The sequence below is a fragment of the Budorcas taxicolor genome, chromosome 16 (assembly GCF_023091745.1).
Source record: "Budorcas taxicolor isolate Tak-1 chromosome 16, Takin1.1, whole genome shotgun sequence".
NCBI lineage: Eukaryota > Metazoa > Chordata > Mammalia > Artiodactyla > Bovidae > Budorcas > Budorcas taxicolor.
The window spans coordinates 27,615,452-27,638,075 of NC_068925.1; the positions used below are offsets into that span (position 1 = coordinate 27,615,452).

At 52.2% G+C, this 22,624-nt stretch overlaps 1 protein-coding gene across 1 annotated transcript in view; it reads right to left on the reverse strand.

The window, feature by feature from the left end:
* Positions 1-2,259: 2,259 nt before the first annotated feature.
* SUSD4 (sushi domain containing 4) overlaps positions 2,260-22,624 on the reverse strand; it is a 131,319-nt gene continuing 110,954 nt past the window's right edge. Inside the window, exons 6-10 of the mRNA XM_052654046.1 lie at positions 9,293-9,298; positions 8,193-8,384; positions 6,965-7,109; positions 3,331-3,713; positions 2,260-2,288 (exon numbers count right to left, since the gene is read on the reverse strand). Of these exons, the coding sequence (XP_052510006.1) occupies positions 2,260-2,288; positions 3,331-3,713; positions 6,965-7,109; positions 8,193-8,384; positions 9,293-9,298 (755 nt within the window). The remainder of the gene's footprint in view (positions 2,289-3,330; positions 3,714-6,964; positions 7,110-8,192; positions 8,385-9,292; positions 9,299-22,624) is intronic.

A 22,624-nucleotide genomic window follows, 5' to 3' on the forward strand; every position in this document is an offset into this window, starting at 1 on the left:
TAGGGTATCATGAGGATTCTTCCTTGCCATGTTAAGTTTATTATAATGAAAAAACACTCACAGTAAAGGGTATTTGTGAGTGAGACTCTAATGCGGCAGCCACAAAGGGATGAGGTGGGGGTGGCGGGCGGGTGGATCCAGGTCATTTGGTTGGAGGCTGACACTGTTGCTGAGCAGGCATTTTGCCCCTACCAGCCTCTGTGCTTAGAATGATGTGGACACTAACACCTGGACGTATGTGGCACCTGAGCTACCTGTCTCCCAGAGGCCGGAGGTGGGGGACTGGGGAGGCAGCCCTGTGCTCAGCTCACGAGCTGTGTGCTGCAGCTCTCTGCTTTGGGAGGAAGAACGTTTTCTGGGAGGAGGCGAGGCCAAGCCTCAGAGACAGCCCCCACCCCCGACCCCGCCCTGGCTTCTTTGGTGGGAAATAAGCACTTACCTGGTAGTCTCAAGGCACACCCTCAATTGGGAGTGAATGGCGGTGGGGAGGAGACAGTGTGGTGTGAAAGCTGAGACCTAGCCCACAGGGATCCCAGGAAGGCTGCAGGCGGTGGGGCTGGTGGTGGTCAGGGGGCTTTCCACAGTGAACTCTCGACTCCCCTCTCACTCAGCTACCCAAGCCATCAGTGTTTGAGCCAGCCATGTGGAGTTAAAGCATGAAGCTCGTGAAGACCAGCCTCAGCACTAAACAACATTATGATTACCAGACACCTTTACCCAGGTGCCCAGCTCACCGTTGATGCTGGGTCAGGCACGCCCATTGCCACTCACTCCCTCTTTCAGCCTCTGGTGTGCTGTCTCCAACCCCATTCCCCCGGATCACTGTCATTGCCCCTCCCTGCCCGCCCAAATCCACTCCACTATTAAAGTCACGCTTCAAACTGTCATTTTCTTTTTAATTTTTAATCAGTCTGTGTCAAGAAAAAACAGGATTTGATCAAGCTTCCAGTTCTCACCACTCTGTCAGCATAGCAATTTTATGGATTAAAAAAAAAGAGTTTTGTTTGCATTTGTCTGAAACCCAGAGGAGAAAAAGAATCAGCTCCACAGATTAACATGTATTTGAAGAGACATTTCGGGACTCGGGAAATGTGTTTATCAATCATTTTTTAGGAACGACACCCAGTGGGCCCCAGAAGGGTACAGTGGGTGTGCTGGATGGACTGATGGGTGAGGCAGCCAGGGAACCCCCGGAGCAGGAGGGCAGAGCCGTCCATCTTTGGAGACTGCGGGCTTTGCAGGACAAAATAAAAGGGGTAAAATAATTCAACCTCATACTTTACCTGGAGGAGGACAAATGTGTTTCCAGATAGAATTTCTGTTTTGGAAAATTAAACCTGGCTGAGTTTGGGAGCGGGGGCAACAACTCTTAATAGTTAAAAGGTGAGGGGCTCACAACTGAGATAAACTGTCAAGTGGAAGCTTTTAAAAATGCCGAAACAAAACATTACCTTGGTTATTCTCCACCATGAGGTGTGTTTGAACATACTCTGACCATGTGTAAAGTCACAAGGTTTAGCCAATGCCGTGGATCCATGTGCTAGACCATGAATACAAATACGATATTTCACCAAAGGACAGCGCGGAAGACAGGAACTCTGCCTTTTGGAGAAATTTCCAGAAAGCAGAGTCTGCCTGAGTCTTTCCATTCTCGGTGGAACTGCCACGTCCCGCTTTAATCTTGCCTTGAGTAGGGTTGTCCAGCGAAGACTGACTGTCCGAGGGACACTCGAGAACCTTCCTTTGGGAGCCTGCAGGGGGCGCTCTGCTGCTCTTCCAGCAGCTCAACACAGACTTCCCGCAGAGGCCGAGCCATCCGAATCTGGAGTCCAGAGACAGTTTGAAGCGGATTTTAGAAGCGATTTAGGTAATGTGACATGCTTTCAGAGGAGGTGGGTAGTACTCGTAAGTCGGTGGGAGGTGGAATTTGGTGGATATATGCGTGGAACCGTCTATCCCATGTTGGGCAGCACGACATGCCCTTAATACCTTCATCCAGGACTGCTCAAGGTTCCTCCTCATCCTTCTGTTCCTCACTGGTCTTGGCAAATCCTCAAGTCTCCTTTTAAAGCACGGCCGCTGCTGTTCGTCAGCCTCTCTCTTGAGTCCAAGATGCACAGTATGAGTCCCTGTCCCCATGTTGTTGATAGATTAGAAAACTTGCTCCATCCCCCCAAGCTCTGTCCTCCAGAGGCCTCACTCCAAGGTACACGGTTCCCATTCCCAAAGGGGTAGCAGAATCATCAGGACTTTTTCCAGTTATGGATCTTCTTCCATTAGAGGGATCTCTGTAAAAAGAGATGGTTATTAAACTGCAAAGAAAGAGATGATTATCATACTAATACACTGAAAAATACTGTGAAGATCTGGAATTGTGAGCCTCAGTAAAAGAGAGTTCCTACTTCCCTGGTAGCTCAGACGGTAAAGAATCTGACTGCAATGCAAGAGACCCAGGTTCGATCCATGGGGTCGCAGAGAGCCAGTCACGACTGAGCAACTCACACACACACAAATTAGTAAGAAGAAGATAATGCCAAGTTCCACGTATCAGTTAACAAGCAAATAAGCCAACACCTCTGTACATCATTAGCTGGAAAGCCTCATATCCAGCTCATAAAAATTAAACTGTTAGGCTTCAACCGTGTGTCCTAATGGTAAAGGTTACAAGTTCAAGTAGAGTTCTCTATGGGGAACCAGAAGACCCCTGTGTCTACATAGTTAATGTGACGTACTGCCAATATAAGCTGGAATCAGTGCTTTCATTTGTAAAGTGGTACTGGCACTCCCTCCCCTGGGAAACGAGCTCTATTTAATCTGATGCATTTTTATTATTTTACCATGATCTGCAACCTGCTTTTCCTTGCAGCAGCAAGGAAGTAGTGGTACCTTCCTTCTACTTCACACCTGGTAAACTTAGCCTGTATGTACCCAGAACTTCTCTGGGGCGGGCCCTCGTGCCCAGATGTAGTTCTTCCCCTTTAGCACGCATGTGTTACCTTGATCCTGAGCACTACTTTCAGAAGTCCTGCCTAATTAAGGGAGAGAGAAGAAAAGCATCCTGGATTACACAGATGCTATGAAAATCAAGTTCCACCCACCCAGCCTTTCTACTCTGGATGGCTTGGCACTCTTTTGTGCCTCCTGAAATTTTGGCTGATCACTTGTGAGGTGATGATCCTTCCTTCCAATAACTGGCCTTGCCCACAGCCTCTATGTACAGCATGCAATTTCAGCTGAGAGAGAGAGAAGGTCTGATTTGACTCTGAGCTGGGAGCAGGGTCGGGGGGTGGGATGCGCCAGGGTGGCTTGGACCTCGGGGCTGATGCTTACCATCTGCAATATCGATGCCCGGGCTGGTGGATGCCACCTCCCCCGCTGTGCTGGGAGCTGTGTCAGGGTTGTCGGAAGCGGGGCGGGTGCCCCCTTGGCACGTGGGAGGTGAATATAGACTCTGGAGCAGCTCCGAAGAGCCTGAGACGCTGTCGCAGGTCTCTGACTCCCCCGGGCCCGTGTCTGTGTCCCCTGAGCCGGGGTATGCTGGGGGGCTCTGGTCGTCCACGGGTAAGGGGCAGCCCTGGCCCACAGAGGCCAGGTACCCGGGGCCTAAGGCACTGAAGCCGCCGCTCACAGCCTCGTCATAGGACGGGAGCATGACGGGCACGCCATCCACTACCACAAAGTCGGGGTCACTGCTGGAACTCCTGGGAGGTCCCCTGTGGAGAGCAAAGTGGTGCCAAGGTGACAGGTTGCCCCAGGAACGAGGCCACAGTGCTCACCCACTGCAGCTGGGGTCCTCAGGGCAGTGGAGCTGGTGGTGCAGGACATGCAGCTGCCCTGCTGGGTCCCCTCCAGCAGATGGTGCATCCACCAGGGCCACACTCCAGACGGGACAGGCTTCTCTTCTCCTCACTGGCCCCTACCCTCTGCCTCCCTCTTGGCCTTCCCTGCCTTCCTCCGGGCTCCATCGTCTCCTCGTGCTATAAACTCGTCGACAGGGGACTATGTGGCCCATTCCCAAGGTGCCCCTGCAGTGTCCCCTGCTGGAAATGGAATAACATCATTAAGAGCTTGGGAAAGCGTGGACCTTAGGTGCCCCTGTGAGTTAGCGCTGCACTTGGGATGCTTCCTGTTTGTTTTCTGCTGAGGTCTAAAACTCACTCATTTTCAGTCAAGACAGAGAAGCAACAACAACGGAAAAAAAAAAGAAGGAACTCTTTCCAGGTTTGTGGGCTCACAGTCACCTGAACCTAAGCTTCACCATGCTGCCCAGAGTGGGGGTTCCCTTACCCTGCCATGTACTCGGCTCTGGCCTTGCCCTTGGTCTCCAGTCCCCTGCACCTTCCAGACCTCAGGTCTGAGGCCGAAGTCTCAGCTCAGCTGACCTCTCTCTGCTCCTGGGCCCTAGAGGAACTGGGGTGGCTAGTAAGTGGCCAGTGGGACTTGGTTCCTTATCTTCTCTGCTGGGAACTGGTGCTGAGGGATGTGGCCAGAAGGTGAACTATCAGGAAGAAGGACAAGTCAGCTGGGTGGGCAGGCCATGAACTCCTGCATGCCAGCCTCTGCAGGAACTCCTCTGAGGACTAAGAGGCCTGGATGCTGGCGTGTGGGGCAGAGGAACGCGTCAGGCTGTCTCTCTTTCTGACACTTGAGGCCACTGGCGTTTTGGAGCATCTTGCTTGGAGATGCTGGCAGGGTCCCCTTGTTCCACCACCCTTAAGGCCACACAGAGACAGGGGGAGATTACAAAGCCCATACTCCACACCCAAAGATGGGAGCTGGGAGGCAAGGAAGAGTCTGCTTCGAATTGGGGTTCTCTCCCCTTCCGTGGCCCTTATGAGTGGATCCTGGATCCGCTGAGCTCCCCTACTCCCCAGCCTGCACAGTCTCACGCTGGCCTCTTGTCTCACTTGGGCCTGCCTACCTTTTCAGTCCCTTTCAGCTGCAAGCTGCCCAGGTCAGGAAGACCTCAAGGATGCCTCTGTTCTCCGTTCTCCCCACAACCACAGCTCTCGGCAGGGCACCCATGAGCCGTCAGCTTCTCTCTCGCTGGTCCCAGCCCTACAGACTATCAGCAGCATCTCTTCATAGTCTACAGCTCTGGGCCCAGGAGAAAAACAAGCAAAGACCCCTTCCTGGACCTGCCTGGGAATCTTATGATCAATTTGCATAGCTGAGACCAGTTTCCACACAGCTAGAGAGTAACCTATGAAGGAAATATTCAAGGAATTAAAAAAAAAAGTAGGGTGAGTGTTAGGGATCATTTAAAAAAAATCTTAATATTTACTCTGTATCCTGGAAACTCGGTTCCCAAGCCTATGTAGAAAAATAGCTCTATAGGCCACATTCAAATACTCCATGTACTACAAATGACATCGTTTAGCTTTCTCCTTGTAACCCCTAGGCCTTCTTTAGATAGTCTAATTGCTCAATGATAGAACACGGTCTCTTGGCTCATAAATAATGTGAGGATGGAGAGTGCAGGTGACGGGTTCGAGAGGAAAGAAGGCTCTGGCACTTCAGCAGGGGCTTGGCTGTGGCCCCAGGATGGTGCTCACACACTCTGTGTCCAGCAAGGATGCAGGGGCCCCTACCCCCACCCCCACACCTAGCACAGCTCCGAGGCTGGAATAGTAGGGTTCCTTCAGGTCATGGGGCCCCTGCAGCCAGGGGGGGAGGGTGCAGTGCTCTGTGGGATGAGGCCGTCCTGAGGGCGCGAGGTTGAGGGGAAAGGTGGGATGCTTTTTCCAGCAGCCCTGCTTGCTTCTCTCCCCTGTGCCCAGCTGGGAGTGCAAGCGTGGGTTTTCCTGGAGGGCCGAGTGGGAAGTGGTTAGTTCTGGAAGCTGTCTTTGCTGGAACAATGGTACGCATGTCCCCAGAGGCCAGCCTGTCCCTGTGGGCAGAAACACACGCCCTTGGCTGAAGCCTGAGGTCCCTGTGTGAGAAGACTCTGACGTGGGCACAGGAATCCATGGGGATATGTGATGCCTTTGTGAATCAGGGAGCCCTGGCTAACATCCTGTGATGTTCGGTGCCCGCCTCCCTTCTCCTCATGTTCACAAGCTCATCCGGGTGCTTCCTAAAGGACTTCTTTCAGGAACGGTGATCTGCCAACAGCAGTGTTGGGTGGCTCTTGGTTTTGCAGGGCGCTGGCATGCTTGGTTCGGGACGAGTGGACGGCACCAGAGGAGAAGGGCCACAGCCGCCCCGGGCACTGAGAGGACCAGACCCGCCTCTGAGGGACTTTGATAGACTCCTCTTGGTGATAACGGGAGCGAGGATGAAGACACTGAGCCCAGCTCACTGGTGCAGCCGAGGAGGATGGAGACCCACCCCACCCCCACTCCACCCCTGCCCTCAGGTCCCACTCCGAAAGCTCAGATCCCACCTGGAGGCAGAAGTGCACCAGCCCTGCTCTGACCCCCAAAACAGAGCCTTTCTCCTTCCTGAGACTTGCTGAGGTTTTGCACACCAGTTTGGAAACTCTGCTGGGTCACGCACCTTGGACCTCGTTCCTAATTAGTTCTGTGTATTTCTTATCCTCCTTCGTGGCCTGGAAGCTCTAAGGTACATAACTCGAGAGCCACAGGCACATAGTGGGCAACGGGGGTGCCCCTAGGGGTGGGGAGGTGTGGGGCATGCATCTCCAACTCTGCTCCCCTTCTCTGCACCCTGTACAAGGCCCGCCTTGAGAATGTCTAGCCAGGGAAAGAGGGAGATAGGGGTTCATGGTTGGGGGGGGGGGGGAGAGGGAGGGGGGGAGGCGGAAAGAGGGAAATGAGTCTGTCTCCACCTTGCAGAAAGACCCCAAAACCTCGCAGGAAAGCATGCTGGCTTCCTCCCCCTACTCCCCTCAGAAGCTGGGCTCTGCACCCCTTGAGGCTGACCATCCTTTCTCTGCTGCTCCAGGTGGCTGAGCTGCGCCCGGCCTGGGTGGCTGTGGGCTGCCCAGGGCTGCAGCACTGACCTGGGGGGAAAGTGGGCCTTGAACTTGGTCTGGAACATTCTGGCCAGGATGACGAGCAGCAGCGCCAGCAGCACGCTGGTCGCCGTGAACGCCACGATCTTCCATGTAGTCAGAAGGGTCTCATGGGTGCTGGGCCACGTTTGCTCTGCCGGGAGAGAGAACACAGAGGCTGTGAGGCTGCCGGGCTGTGCTGGTGCTGGGGTGCCCATGCACTGATGGCTGGGTGGGCCCCCTCTCCTCCATGGGTTCACATGAGCATTGGTGGGCCTCCATGTGTGCTGTGTGAGCGAATGCCACATCCAGGGGGAAGCTGTGCAGCCATCACCCCAGCTTGGGGCAGGCGGCTATGGCTATGCCTGGAAAACAACTGGGGTGAGCAGGCAGGACCGGGGCAGGCTGGAGACAGTGCTGTGCTGGTGCCCAGGTCTTCACCATGAGGTCCCCACCCTGATGCTCTGAGGCCAGTGGTGAGGATGGTTTCCTAGCCATTTGTTATCAAGTAGGAAGCACTGAATATTCACTAGAAGGACTGATGCTGAAGCTGAAGCTCCAGTATTTCGGTCATCTGATGCGAACAGACGACTCACTGGAAAAGTCCCTGATGCTGGGAAAGATGGAGGGCAGAAGGAGAAGAGGGCGTCAGAGTATAAGATGGTGGAGAGCATCACCGATGCAATGAACATGAACTTGGGCAAACTCTGGGAGATGGTGAGCGACAGGGAAGCCTGGCGTGCGGCAGTCCATGGGGTCGCAAAGAGCTGGACACAACTGGGTGACTGAACAACAACAGGAAGCACTGAAGCTTGCAAAAGGCTTATGTTTTTGAAAGTGAGAGCAGGTCTTGCCCATAATTATATCATCTGTGTTCTGACATGCATCCTTGAGCATAAGAGAAAGGCAGAGTCTTACATTGCTTGGGTCACACCCTGGGCTTGTGTCCTTGTCAGGGGAAGGGGACAAGGCTGGGAGAAGACAGAGTCCACAGTGGCTGGGTCCTTCCATGGGTGCTGGGGTCTAGGGACCCCGTTCAGAGGGTCAGCATGTTAACCTGGGTGGTTAATGCTCCCGACCAGGGTCGGGGAGCATCAGCCACATGGTGCCACAAAGATGAACTTCTATATCCTGTTCCTAAAACTGTGTGTGGGCGAGGAGGGCTGGGGCCCAGGACATGCCACTGGCTGCTGCGTGTGGTCTGAACCTGGGCCAGGGACGCTCTCCACATGCTCACCTGACTTGATGCAGTAGACCTGATAGGATGGAAACCACTCCCCGTACTGGCAGGTGATGTACTTGTAGTCACTGGTGAGGCTGTAACCGGGGTCGCAGTAAAACTCCACCACAGTTCCGTGGTTGTAGCGCTCGCAAGGTCGCGGGTGGCAGATGAAATCGCCGTGACTCACCATTGGAGGTAGCGGACAGACTTGGGCAGTTGGGGAGAATAAGAGTTTCAGAACCACATGCTTATCCTGTCCGGACCCTCAAAACAGAGATCTAGCTCAGAGAACACCTCACTCGGAGATGCACTTATACACAAATCATCATTCTAGCGATGCTGAGCTGTCCCCAAGATCGTCCCAACTCCCGTCCCTTCACGTGAGGTCAGACGGAAGCCTGTGACAAGATTCTGAGCACGTGCAGCTGTCATATGGCGTTGTAAGTTACATCGTAAAAGAGATGTTCATCTTCCATGGCAAAGAGTATGCCTACCTAATAGATAGCATCAAGCTACTCTATTAATAACACATGCTATTATGTGCCAGACAACCTAGTAAATAAAATTAAGATATTTATGGGCAAAATCGTCACCGAGACCGAGCCTGTTTCTGCAGCTATGGGAGTAATCTGGGACTGTCCAAATCCCTGGGTGTCCCTGACCTGATTCTCAAATGTCCTCCTGGAATTTGGGCAATGACACACAGGCGGCTCTGTGCAGGCCCAGGCCACAGCCTCCCCATCACAGACCCCCTGACTAGTAGGGAGGAGGCCTGGGACCTGGGCTTGGTTCTGCTACCAACATGCTACGTGACCTCATAAAGGTCACTTAATCCAACTGAAGCCTTGTTTTTCTCCTCTGTAAAATGGAAGCTTATTCTGCCCTTGATAATTTTTTCTGACCCTCATATTCTATGATTTTTAGGGGGAGAAAAAGTTGCTTTGTTTCCTCTCTTGAACCTGTCAACTACCAATTGGCACTTGCCAAGGGCATTGGCCAGTGACTGAAAAACAGGATGGGCATCTGCCATCTGCCTCTGTGGAGACTGAACCCTGTGTTGCTGCAGCTGCTGACCTTCAACGCCCCCTGAGGGAGTTCAGGGTGGAGTGAGGCACTCTGTGCTCCAGGGAATCTGATGGGACAGGTCTTTAGATAGTTGGGGATCTTCAGGAGCTGATTTCATGATCTCCAGTTTTGCATCTCTTCATATCTAGAAAGGGCTTCCCTGGTGGCTCAGCTGGTAAAGGATCTGTCTGCAACGCAGGAGACCTGAGTTTGATCCCTGGGTCAGGAAGATCCCTTGGAGAAGAAAATGGCAACCCATCCTAGTATTCTTGTCTGGGAAATTCCATGGACAGAGGAGCCTGGCGGGTTACAGTCCATGGGGTCGCAAAGAGTCATCCGTGACTCAGCAACTGACACTACCAGGGACACTCTCATATCAGAAAAGTTCTAGATTCCTTCATGGGGACATCAGCTCCTTTTGACCAGCAGAAAACCTTTTGTAAAGTAAGCGCTTGACTGCATTGAACTCTTCCCTTCACCAAAATCTTATATATTGGCCTTCCCCCACTGCCTCTTTGGAGCAGTCTCTCAGAGCTATCTCCCGGGCTCCAGTCCTCATTTTGCTCCAAATAAAACTTTACTCAAAATTCGCACATCGTGTACTTTTTTAGTTGACAAACCCAAACTCTGGGATGTGAGATAAGAACAGTTCTATCTCTGGATCCAGAAAGATGGTTTCTGTGGACTTGGTGCTTTTTCACCTCTTCCCACAAAGAGCTCCCTTTGCTCAACAAGGGGCGCTGCCATGGCCCTTAAACACACCTCAAGAAACAATCACAGCCCAGACCATCGAGGCCAGCTACAAACCCATACCTGTGGAAACCACTATGAGCTTTTGACCAAAACGGGAGAGTTAACTTCTGAGCCTCTTCCCAGGCGCACGCAAGCCCCGGCCAGGGGAGACGGCCTCAGCTCACCCCATGCAGCCGTGTCTGCAGGGAGCTGCCCGCCCCACTAGGTCCACTGGAAGGCATGTCTGGAGCTCTCTTCCAGCAGCAACCCAGGCCCCCTGGAGATGGTCAGCTAGATGGGCCCACCCGATGGGGATGTCCCATGGTTTGGGGCCTGGAGGCTCTTAACAGACACTATATCTCTCATTCTGCAAAGGATGCTGCAAGGCAATTCCTGCTGGCTTTTTTCAGAGTTGGGGAGACAGAAACTCAGAGAGGTCAAGTCCTCCAGGAGCGGCTAGAGGAACAGGAAGGAGCTTGGGCTGAGTTCTGGCTCAACTCCTCACCAGCCTAGTGACCCCAAACAAGTCACTTCTTCCCTCCGAGCTTCAGTGGTCTCATCTGAAATGAGAGCATCTGAGGGCTGGGAAAGGCTGGCCAGGCCTCCTTTCAGAGCTGACATGACGTAAAGTGGGCAGCCAGGGACAACCAGGACCCAGGGACCTACAGAGAAGGGCCATAATGAGGCAATCACCTCTGTGGGTGATGGGAAAACCAAGGTGGGCAACGAGGCTCCTGAGATGAGCAGGAGTAGGAAGTCACTCCCGCCGGTGGGCAGGCGGGATGAGTGTCCTAGTGGCTGAGCTCCTGTGGAAGCTGGAGCTGTGAAGGTGTGTCTGGTGGGACCTGGAGGCTGAGGAAGCTCAGACACTGTCAGAGATATGCAACCCTGCTCCCCCAAACCTGCCGGGGCAGAGAAGGTCAGCGGGAAATGTCCCAGCTTCTTCCCTGCCCACACTCCTTCTGGACAAAGCCAGTGGGGAGGCAGCTGACCAGGAGGTGGTAGCGGAAGGTCCAAGATGATGTCTGAGGCCCACAGACCCAGGGCACGCTCCATGAATGGTAGCTGGCAGGTGACTACACCTCAGGTCCCATGGGCAGACACCGGTAGAGTCGGGACCGGGGCTCTGGCTTTCCAGGGCATTACCGTCCCGGCAGATGCATGCCCTCCGTAGAGCTGCCCAGGGCTGTGGAGTCCCACCACCTGATGCATTTCCAGTTCCACAAGCTAGAGCTTCTGCCAAATCCACTACCTCCAGGGTGTTCCACGTGCCTCTCCAGGAGGTGATCAGGCAGCAGGAGAGGAAAGGGAAGGGAAGGACGAGGACAAGCGAGAGAAAGGCCAGCACTGTGAGCTGGCCCGGGATGCCAGCTGGGATTTGTAGCAAAGACCTCTCCTTCTGCAACGACTCTTCCATGAAGAACACAGTGAAGGGAGAGTGTCCACAGGCATCCAGCCCAGGGAGGGGCCACCAGGCTCTCAGAGCAGCCTTCCTGGGCTAGGGGATGCCCTGGCTGCCAGAGTTAAGGGGAGGTCCGATGCTCCCTGTGTGGTCAGCCTGACTGACAGAGATGTCAGCCTGACAGAGATATCTGCCACTGCAGTGGCCCTCCAGGGCAGCCAGCTTCCTGTGGCCCCCAGGGGTCCCCCTCCTCTGCACCTCCCACCAATGCCCTCCAGCGCTGCAGAGGCTCACGGGGAGGCTGGACCTCTGCCAGGAGAGGAGGCCCTTTCCACGGTTAAGGGTATACAGCGCAGTAGGGCTCTCCTGCTAGGAGCCTTCCAGACAAATCCTCAAGGGTCCCCCTAGGATGAGAAAATCACCAGAACATTTTCAAGGCCTTGAAAACATCACAAAAGGTCAGAAGAGGCCCTATAAATAAATGCAAGTGTGTTCTGTTGACTAAAAATTGTCGCTCTCCACTTGATTCCCCAAGAATGATGGCAGTGGACACTGCAGTCACCGATCTTCCACACCTGAAGGGAATTCGGGGTGGACATCAGGAATGAGGCGCTCTGTGCTCCAGGACAAACTGGCAGAATAGGCCTTCAGACAGTTAGATATTTTCAGATTTTATGAGCCCAGTGTCTTGCATCTTCTCACATCAAGAAAAGCATCAAAATCATTAATGGAGACTTCTGCTCCTGGTGACTGGCAGCAACCTTCTGCCAAAACGTGTGCTTGACTGCACGCATCCCTTGTCACCAAAATCACATATGCACTGACCACCCCTCTCCTCTTCAGAAGAGTTCCTTGGAACTATCTGAGAGTCCCTTTCCCAGGCGATCGTCCTCATTTGGCCCCAAATCAAACTGAACTCACAGCTCTCAGGTTGTGCTTTTTTTTCTTTTGGTCAACAGTTTTCAGCAGCATTTTCCCTCACTTGGAGGATAAAGAGCTGTTCAAATCATCACCTGGACACCGAGGCAGGTGGTCCCTGATGTGCTGAGGAAGGCCTGGGCTAACTGGGTCCTGTATTCAAAAAAGGAGCAGGGTGGTGCAGCATGTGCATTCGGGCATGGAGGGTCCCAAATTCATGTTCAAATCCCAGCTCTGTACTGCCAAGTCACGGGGGTTAGGCCATTTGCTTAACTTCTTAGGGCTTTAGCTTCCCCACCCATGTAGTGAAGGAAACAACTCCTAACTCCTAGGGTTGTTGTGAGGGTTAGAAAGTGCATGGAACATACGTAACACAAGAGTCCAGACCACAACAGGCACTTAACAAATAACCAGCGCTCAGTGTCACTGGTGGCCAAACTTGCTGGGTGCCCAGGCCGCCCTCCTGTGCCAGCACTACCAGGCCCTGTACAATCAGGATATCTGGATCGCAGCAGGTGGGCTCCAAACATTCCTGGAGGGAATCGGGTAGCATCTCACCAGCAGGTTTTCTCAGAAGCCAGATAAAAACCATCCAAGGTAGAGGCTTTGTCTCTGAGAATGTCATAATCGGTTGCTAAAAGAGATGCAATTGCTCCTAAGTAGAAACATTTATCTTCATAATTTGCAGTGTTTCTACCAATTGCACCTGGCCGGCCATCAACTTTGCTGAAAAGGAACCCCCGATGCATCCTGGTAGGGACAGAAGGTGGGGAGTGTTCTTTTAACTTGGAAGTTAATTATAAACTTGGGAAGCTTGTTTTAAAATAACAGTTTGGGGTTATCCTGAGCTCAGGGAACCCCTCCTCTCATTACAGGCTCTCACCATGGGGTTAAGGGCTTCCCTAGTGGCTCAATGGTAAAGAATCCATCTGTCAATAAAGGAGATGAAGAAGATGCGGGCTCAATCCCTGGGTCAGGAAGATCCCCTGGAGAAGGAAATGGCAACCCACTCCAGTATTCTTGCCTGGAGAATCCCATGGACAGAGGAGCCTGGCAGGATACAGTCAATGGGGTCACAAAGAGTCAGACATGACTTAGCATCTAAACAACAACAACGCCTTGGGGTTAAAGTGAGTTCTGCTACCCCTCTCCTCTCTTTCTGTCCCTGAGGGGCAGACAGGAAGTTAGCACAGAGACAACGCAGTAGTGCCTAGAATTTCTGGTTGATCAAAGGGCAACTGCCCTTGCTTAGCACTCACTTAGGCTCAGTTGGAGGCTCAGGCCTAGCAGTTGCTAGTTCTAGGCAAAATAATAACTCCCCAAAACCCGTGGGTGGTGTGAACAAAAATTCTCCAGCAGTTCTATTTTTTTTCTAAATGTTTCTCACAACTTCAGAAATTATTAGCAACAGTTATGGGTTTTGTGAAACTTGAAGTCTGAACCTTGGGTGGCTGCAGGCAGAATGCAAGCGAATTGGCTGAGGCTCGGCTGGAAATGGACCATAATCACTGTCTACCTGGAGTCACCGCTCTGCCCCTGGCATTATGATGAGGGCAATGGCTCCTTCCGGATCAGCAGGAAAATTCCTACCTACCCATCATGGCTGCAGAGTACAGTTACCACCATGGCTAGTCTCTCATGGGCTAGACTGAGGGGCAGAAGCCGGGGTGCAGGGGCCTGGGAACCTCAGTCTGCCCTGGGATGGCCAGAGTTGGGGCTGGAAATGCCAGGCACAGGCCTATGATTTCTCCTAAGCCCTCCTTCCCACCCAGCCTTCTCAGCGCCCTGCCCCCGCCCCCACCGCCAGCAGCCTCCTCTCCCCTTCTCTAGGAGCTCCCCTCACCACCTGCTGAGTGTCCTTCCTCACCCACTTCTGGCTATTTCCACCTATTCAGGTTTAATTCCAGCACAAACACCAGCTTCTTCAGCAAGCCCTCCGGACCACCAGGCATGATCTCAGAATTCCCAGGCACTTCGAACATTTTCTGTTCCTCCTACTTGCACAGATCCGTCAATGCTCTCAGAGCAGGGACTGTGTCTTGTCAACTGTCACTCCTACAGCATCCTGCACTATTGTTTAATAAACACGTGTTAATCAAGTGAATGAAAACTGCAGAGTCTTCATGATAAGCCAGAGGCTGCCTCCTCTCCCATCACTCTCCCACGGGCAAAGAGAGGCCATTTTCATGCCATTTCTGGTCCCTGTCCTTTAACAGGGGAAAACGTTGAGACGCAATAATAAGTTAATCAAAGCTTCATGACAACAAAGCACAGCACAAAGACTGGTGTGCATGGTGGCTTCCCAGGCGGCTCAGATGGTAAAGAACCCATCGGCTAATGCAGGAGACATGAGAGACGTAGGTTTGATCCCTGGGTGGGGAAGATCCCCTGGAGGAGGACATGGCAACCCACTCCAGTATTCTTGCCTGGAGAATCCCATGGCAGGGGAGCCTGGTGGGCTACGGTCCAGGGGGTGGCATAGAGTCAAACAAGACTGAGTGACTAACACTTTCACATACAGGTGTCTTAGCAAAAGGCAACAGGGCTTTGCCAGTCCTGACTCTAAGAAATACACTGATATATGTATGGCCGAGTCCCTTCACTATTCACCTGAAACTATCACAGCATTGTTAATACAAAATATTTTTGGTGTTAAAAAAAAAAGGAAAGAAAAGAAATACACTGAAATAAAGAGGTCAAGGTTCCTAACACGTTTGGGACAAGGCTGTTTGTCTCCTCCCACGATGGACCTAACAGGTGTGCAGATCTGGGACAATAGGGTATCTGGTGAAATGCATGTTTAACTCCAACATCCTTTAATGCATTTGGACAGCATTCAGAGCAGAGTTATGGGGTGCTAGTTGAGGAAAGGTAAGTATGGGGGTAGGGAGAGAATTCAACCCAATGTTAAAATAAAATTCAGCAGCTGTCAATCTGAGTCATGGCCAATGAAGCATGGGGCGGGGGTGGGGGATGAGGAAGAAGATGCTCAGGACTTCCTCCTGAAACATGGGTACGAATGAAACTTGGGAAGATTCTATTCCTCAGCTGGAAAAGTCTCTGCAGGCTCTTCAAAGAGCTACGGAAGTTTTACACACCTGGCCCAGTGACAGCCATGGGCAGTGGCCTCCATGGACGGGCATCAGGGGGTCCAGGGTGGCCCAGCTGCTCTGTGCTGGACCAAAGCTCACACACCCAGACTCGGAAGGACTGCCCCCCTGGAAACCCACTCTTCAGTCTTCTTAAGAGAAGACAACCCACCCACCATCTCCCCTTTACAGGAGCAGCCTTTACAGGGTCAGGAGAAATCAGATTCCTTTCTTAATATTACACACCATCTCAGCAAACCTGGAGGAAGCCAGGGTTGAGCCCCACAGAGCCTCTCCGTGGGGCTGCGGTGGCACTTGGGGCAGGCAGCGCTTCCTTAAGGGATGGGCGTTCTCATGAACCATAGGGGCTTAACTCTCTGGCTGCCCAGGAAATACAAGCAGCACCTCCAGGGCACTGGAACAACCCCAAATGCTCCCACACATTGCTGAGGCCCCTAGCATCACTCTTTGAGTCTCTTCCTGCCCCTCACCTTCAGCTCTGGCCCCAGAAAGAGCCCTTTCCACCTAGCTGGCAGGATGCCTGTTGGTAGGGGATGGGAAGAAGGAAGGGAAGGGCTGCCTTCTCCTACCCAAGCCATCACGTCCATCTCTCCAGCCTCTGACAGTTCCTATAGTGGACTCCTATCTTTTGGTGAGTGTGGCTGACCACAGGACACGAGGGTGGAGGGGTTGGAGGGCTCCACGGTCAGACAGCAAATGCCACCTTGTGTAATGTGGGCCCATACCACGTACCCACCAGTGTGTGGCTGGAGCATTTCCATTTGCTTACACGCAAATCAACCCCAAACAGCTTCTCTCCTGTCCTTCCATTCATTAGGGTCCCTACACCCACTGTCTGAACTCGGGAAAGGTTAACTAAGCCTATTGCCTGAAGGGAAATGAAGCTGGAAAGAAAGGCTGATGCATGTCTAAGTGCAAAAAAAAAAAAAAAAGGATTCCTCGTCCACCTTTGTCTGTTTTGCGTTATCAGCACTGGAGCACCTGCCTGGGCATAGATATAGGAAGCGATTTTACTCGGACAGGCTGTATTTCAGACTTTCTGAAGGAAAAGCTTCTTCAAGTTCTTGTTCAAGTATCCTGATTATATTCTTTTGCTCCTTTTTTTAATTTTAAAAAATTATTTATTTATTTGGCTGCGTAGGGTCTTAGTTGCAGCACATGAGATCTTTCGTTGCAACGCACAGATTCTCTAGCTGGGGTGCTCGGGCTCAGTAGCTGCGACATGTGGGTTTAGTTGCTCTGCAGCCTGCAAGATCTGAGTTCCCCAACCAGGGATTGAACCCATGTCCCCTGCACTGCAAGGTGGATTCTTAACCACTGGACCACCAGGGAAGCCCCTTGTTCATTTCTTAATTCACTGCTGCTGCTAAGTAGCTTCAGTCATGTCCGACTCTGTGCGACCCCATAGACGGTAGCCCACCAGGCTCCCCCGTCCCTGGGATTCTCCAGGCAAGAACACTGGAGTGGGCTGCCATTTCCTTCTCCAATGCATGAAAGTGAAAAGGGAAAGTGAAGTGCTCAGTTGTGTCTGACTCTTCGCAACCCCATGGACTGCAGCCTACCAGGCTCCTTCGCCCATGGGATTTCCCAGGCAAGAGTACTGGAGTGGGGTGCCATTGCCTTCTCCATTCTTAATTCACTTACTTATATATTTTTTGGACCACCACTGAAACTAGATAATGCATTGATTCTGTCCTTCTGGGACCTAGGAGAGACAGAGGATAAGTAAGTAAACAAACGAATATTGATGTGGCTGGAGGAGGCCTTGCCTCTGTCTGTTGGAAAAGATGTCAACCTCACATTAAGTCTCACACATAGGAGGCGGCATGGGCAACCTGCCCCCAAGGGTCTAGAAGGCACCTAGGACCAAAGGGAGCTGGATGTTCAAGTCACTCAGTCGTGTCCGACTCTTTGAGATCCCATGGACTGAAGTCTACCAGGCTTCTCTGTCCATGGGATTTTCCAGGCAAGAGTACTGGAGTGGGTTGCCATTTCCTTCTCCAGGGGATCTTCCTGACCCAGGGATCAAACCCAGGTCTCCTGCATTGCAGACAGATGCTTTACCCTCTGAGCCACCAGGGAAGCCCCTTTTACACACAAGAAGAACCCAAATGCAAGCTGGTCCTGGCAAGGGATTAGAGTACCAAGGGTACAAAAACTTTAAAAAAGGCCAGGCCACCTTGCTCCCTTTAGGGATGGAAAAGGGCCAGAGGACAGTGGCTGTGTGCACCCCACAATGAAGAAACTGAGGATCCTCCAGAAATCAGAGCAGATGAAGGCAAGGACACTGATCTGGGACAGGTGGTCAAGGATGTGGGGGGAGGAATGTCCCGGGAAGAGGGTGTGACACAAGAGGGGCAAGCTGGAGGCTCAAAGGAAAGAGGGGACGGTGGCCGTGAGTGACAGGACAGGGGAGGGGCTGCAGAGCAAGGATGAAGAGGCCGCCAGGGCAGTGCGGGGGCAGCCCCCTGGGCCCTGTGGCAGGAAGCGGAGATTTTATCCTGAGTGTCAGGGGCACTGGCAAGAGCTGGCATAGACCTGTCTTCACCAGGAAGTGCCAGCTGCTCTGCAGAAGCCAGGGAGCAGGGATGGAGGTGAGGAGGCTGTCAGGTAGCTGCTGCCATGATTGAGTGACAGAGGATGGTGGCCTCCTGGACCCAGATGTGGCAGGGACACAGTGAGAAGGAGTGTGATGGAATCTATTTTAGAACCTTTTGTTTCCACAACAGGACCTGTTGAGAGATGGTTTGGGGCCAAGGGAAAAACCCAGGATGACCCCAGACTTCTGCCATCTGCACCTGGTAAGATGGTGATACTGTCCACCACGTCAGGTTTTTGTTTGTTTGTTTTGTGGGAAGTGAGAAGTAGTGAGAATCTGGCTTTGCACTAGTTACGTCTGAGCTGCCAGTGAGACAGTCACCTGGGTGTCGATCAGGCAGCAGGAGAAAGTGCCCGTGGTCAGTAAAGAACTCAGGCATCGAGGAGTTCCCGGGTAGCTGGGTGGTTAGGCTTCAGGGCTTCCACCACCATGGCCTGGGTTCAATCCCTGGTCAGGAAACTGGGATCTCACAAGATATCTGGCAAGGCCAAAAAAAAACCCCCAAAACCCCAAATTTGGGAATGATGAGCTTAGAGATAAGACTCAAATGCACGAGACTGGGTGAACTCACCCAGGAAGAGAAGGTAGAGAGGAAAGAGGAGGGGGTCCCCATCCAAAGACTGAGAAATCAGATGAGGGTAAAAGAGACTGACTGGCCAAGCAGACTGGGATGGACCACCAAAACCAAGATGCATGCATGCATGCTCAGCTGCGTCGGTCGTGTCTGACTCTTTGCGGTCCCATGGACTGTAGCCCCACCAGGCTCCTCTGTCTATGGGATTCTCCAGGCCAGAATACTGGAGCCGGTTGCCATTTCCTCATCCAGGGGATCTTCCCGACCCAGAGACAGAACCTGTGTCTCCTGCAATGCAGGCAGATTCTTTACCACTGAGTCACCTGAAACTAAGACAGGAAAACTTCTGAGCAGGAGTAGTTTCCAGCAAGCTGAGAAAGATGGAGACAGGATAGGGACCCTGGATTTGGCCACAAGGAAGTCCCTAGTGGCCTTGAGGTAAGTGATTTCAGTAGAGTGGTGAGCGGCCAGAGGAAGACGGGCAGTGTGAGCTGAGGAGGGGTGCGGTGGGAATGACAGCGCTGATAGGGTCTAAGGGGAGACGGGCTGCACGGGAGCAGCCAATAGGATGGCTGGAGGGCGGGGCGGGGACCCCGCCCACCCTCATAGGAGCTGTGGACCTTGCTTACATGTCTTCTGCGGGAGCGGACCAACGCGGAGGGCCAGGCTGGTGATGCAGGGTTGGAGGAGGAACGCAAGGGCATCATGAAGGTGAAAGGACCTCTGGTCCTATGTCCATCAGTGGACAGACTGGCCTTTGACAGGAGCGGGAGGAAACCAGAGCTAGACGCAGGGACGAGTGGATCAAAGCCAGGGTGGTGGAGACGTGGGGAATTTGTGGTCTGAAGGCTCTCGCTCTCTGAAGGCAGTGTGAAGTGAGGCATTGCCTGGGGAGGGGAAACTTAGAGCTGAGAATTAACATCCCTTATCACAGTCCGTCACCCATTTATATATTTCATTATGTGCAGAAGAGGAAAATGAGGTTTGAAGATAGTCTGTGTGTCTCGTGAACATTCACAGAAATTATTTTTGGGGGGGTGGGACAGAAGAATGTAGAACATGACAAGTGCTAATTATTTGTTTTAATCCTTCTGAGCCATGAGCCCAGGTATTTGGATTGCCTGTTTCCAGTCTTCCAAAGGTCTGTGCGCCACCCAGCCCCAGCCGGTCCTCACACAGGGAGGAGCCGGCCCTTCAGTGTGTGCGCCCAGATCCACCCCACAGAGCTGGAGCTGGTGGCTGCCAGCTGCTCCCACAATCCCATTCCCCTCTTCTTCCTGGGCACAGAGCTGTCTGCACTGCCCAGCATCCTTTGTTTCTCTGTGTTCTCGTCAACGGAATGTGAGCAGAAGTGATAAATCCTCCTCCAGGCCTGATCCACGGAACTCTCCCAAGCTTCTGGCTCTAGAATGAGACACCCCCTCCAAAGGTTCCTTAGAAACTGCACCTCAAAACCAGCAGAGCCTCCACTGGCTCCTGAATGCCTGCATGCAAGGGAGACACTGGCTCACCCCCACTCACTAATTCCGCGTGTGAAAATAAGCTCTTTTGTTCGAGCCAATATTCTCTTTTGGGAACCTTGTTCTAGGAATGAGTCTACCATACATACAGTATGGAACTCACTTTCCTGCAGTTCACTGCTAAAACGACAGGCACCCACCCTCCCTGCCATGTTAGCACTACATCCGGAGAGCATCTTAGTGATTTCAGTCGGTGGTCCTTCAACCCTGCACATCAGCTCTGTCTAACTGGTCTGGGGTGGGTCCTCAGTGTGGCCAGGTCTTCAAAGTTCCCCAGGTGCTTCTCCTGGGCGGTCAGAGTTGGAAGCTGGGGAGATGAATTTTCCTCTGTTCTTGCCTTCTGGGGTGGAGGGCTTACAACATGCAGTAGAGCCAGAGAATTAAATTGCCATGGCATCTGGTTGGAGTCTTTACTTCCACAAGACCCTTGTTTTCCAACTGCCATCCATGGCCCATCAGCTTTGGGATCAGCCAGGAGCTTATTAGAAAATGCATAATTTAATGCCAAACCCCAGGCCTCCTGAATCAGAAACTTCATTTTAGAAATATTCCCAGGTGATTCACACACACAGTCCAGTCTGAGAAGAGCTGCCCCAGACCACGAGGAAGCTTTGTAGCTGAGCTCAGCGGTGATGAGGAGAGAGAAATCACTCTTAATATAGAATCTGGCCCTCAGCTGGCCTTGCAGAGCACGGGGAGGTGGTGGGCCGGCCGGCGATTCTGTGTCTCAAGTCCAAAGGCATCACTATCTCAAGACCAGCAGCATGATGTTGCAGCAGCTCTCAAGAACTACGGGAGCAGGGACTGCTCTATCCACGGACGGAACCAGGCAAACCTCTGCCTTCAGGACTGCTGCTGGCTTCCAATAATCAAAACCGCCACTGCACCGGCTGGCTCCAAGTCTGGCAGTAATGATTCCAGGAAGCTGGCTGGCACCCTCCATGCCAAAATCATAGCTGTTTCCAAGGCTACCTCCAAAACCTTGCTTTCAGCTCAGGGAAAATCAATAAACATTATACTGCATGTAACATTTTCCACTTTCTTTTTGTTGTAACAACACGAAAGGCCAATAAATGTGTCCACTCAAGGAAGCAAATGAGGAGGCTGGACCTTTGCTTATTTCCAGATCAGATAGAACATGCTGTTGACTTGCTCAGAGACATGCAGACAGATGAAATTTAAGATCACTGTTATTCAGCAGCCCCAAAGGAGGGGTTCTGGTCTGCTTCTCATCTGAGTCACCACATTAGGGTGTCCCTGAAGAAAGACACAATGTGTCTGATGAGGACCAGGAAACTTTAATGCCAAAAACAAAAAATATGGTTTCACACAAGAAACCTGAAGTGTGCCTGCTTTTGGAGACATACTGAAACCATGCAGGAGCGCACAGGTGAGGGAGCAGGTATAAAAGCATGATTTGCTCTGACAGCTTTGGGCAGTGGAGGGAGGCTGGTGTTGGCATCTAAAGCCAACATGTGTTTTTGGGTACCGATGAGGACTGTGAAGAAAGCTGAGCACCGAAGAATTGATGCTTTTGAACTGTGGTGTTGGAGAAGACTCTTGAGAGTCCCTTGGACTGCAAAGAGATCCAACCAGTCCATTCTAAAGGAGATCAGCCCTGGGTGTTCTTTGGAAGGAATGATGCTAAAGCTGAAACTCCAGTACTCTGGCCACCTCATGCAAAGACCTGATTCATTGGAAAAGACTCTGATGCTGGGAGGGATTGGGGGCAGGAGGAGAAGCGGACGACAGAGGATGAGACGGCTGGATGGACCGACTCGATGGACGTGAGTTTGGGTGAACTCCAGGAGTTGGTGATGGACGGGGAGGCCTGGCATGCTGTGATTCATGGGGTCGCAAAGAGTTGGACACAACTGAGAGACTGAACTGAACTGAACTGAGCTGAGGTACACTTCTTTGTAGTGACTTGAAGAGCAGAGGCTAAGCTGAGTTTAGCCTCACTCACCACAACACGAAAATAAATCACAAGACATCTGTGGTGTCAAAGTGTCTGGTTGTCTGGGAAGGTCTTCGCAAATAGGATTCCTACTCTTGGAACGTCTGATGGTTATCAGGGCATCTTAATTTTTTAAAAAATTATCCAGATTTCTCCCATCAGAGGCAGATTTGACTTTTTAAAGAAAAATTTAATTCTATTTATTTTTATTTCTTGGCAACTCTGTATGGCATGTGGGATCTTATTTCCCTAATCAGGGATGGAACCCACGCCCCCTGCATTGGAAGTTCAGAGTTTTAATCACGGGACCAAGGAAGCCCTTAACTTGAAAGGGAGAGAAATCCGGGGCCCAAGATGAAAAAGGTGTGTGGGGCTTCCACACAGATAGCCCAGTGGTAAAGAACAGTTGGACACGACTGAGCAACTGCACTGAGCTGAAATGCCTGCCAATGCAGGAGACACAAGAGACTCAGGTTTGATCCCTGGCTTGGGAAGATCGCCTGGAGTAGGAAATGGTAACCCACTCCAGTGGGTTCATTCATGCCTGGAGAATCCCATGGACAGAGGAGC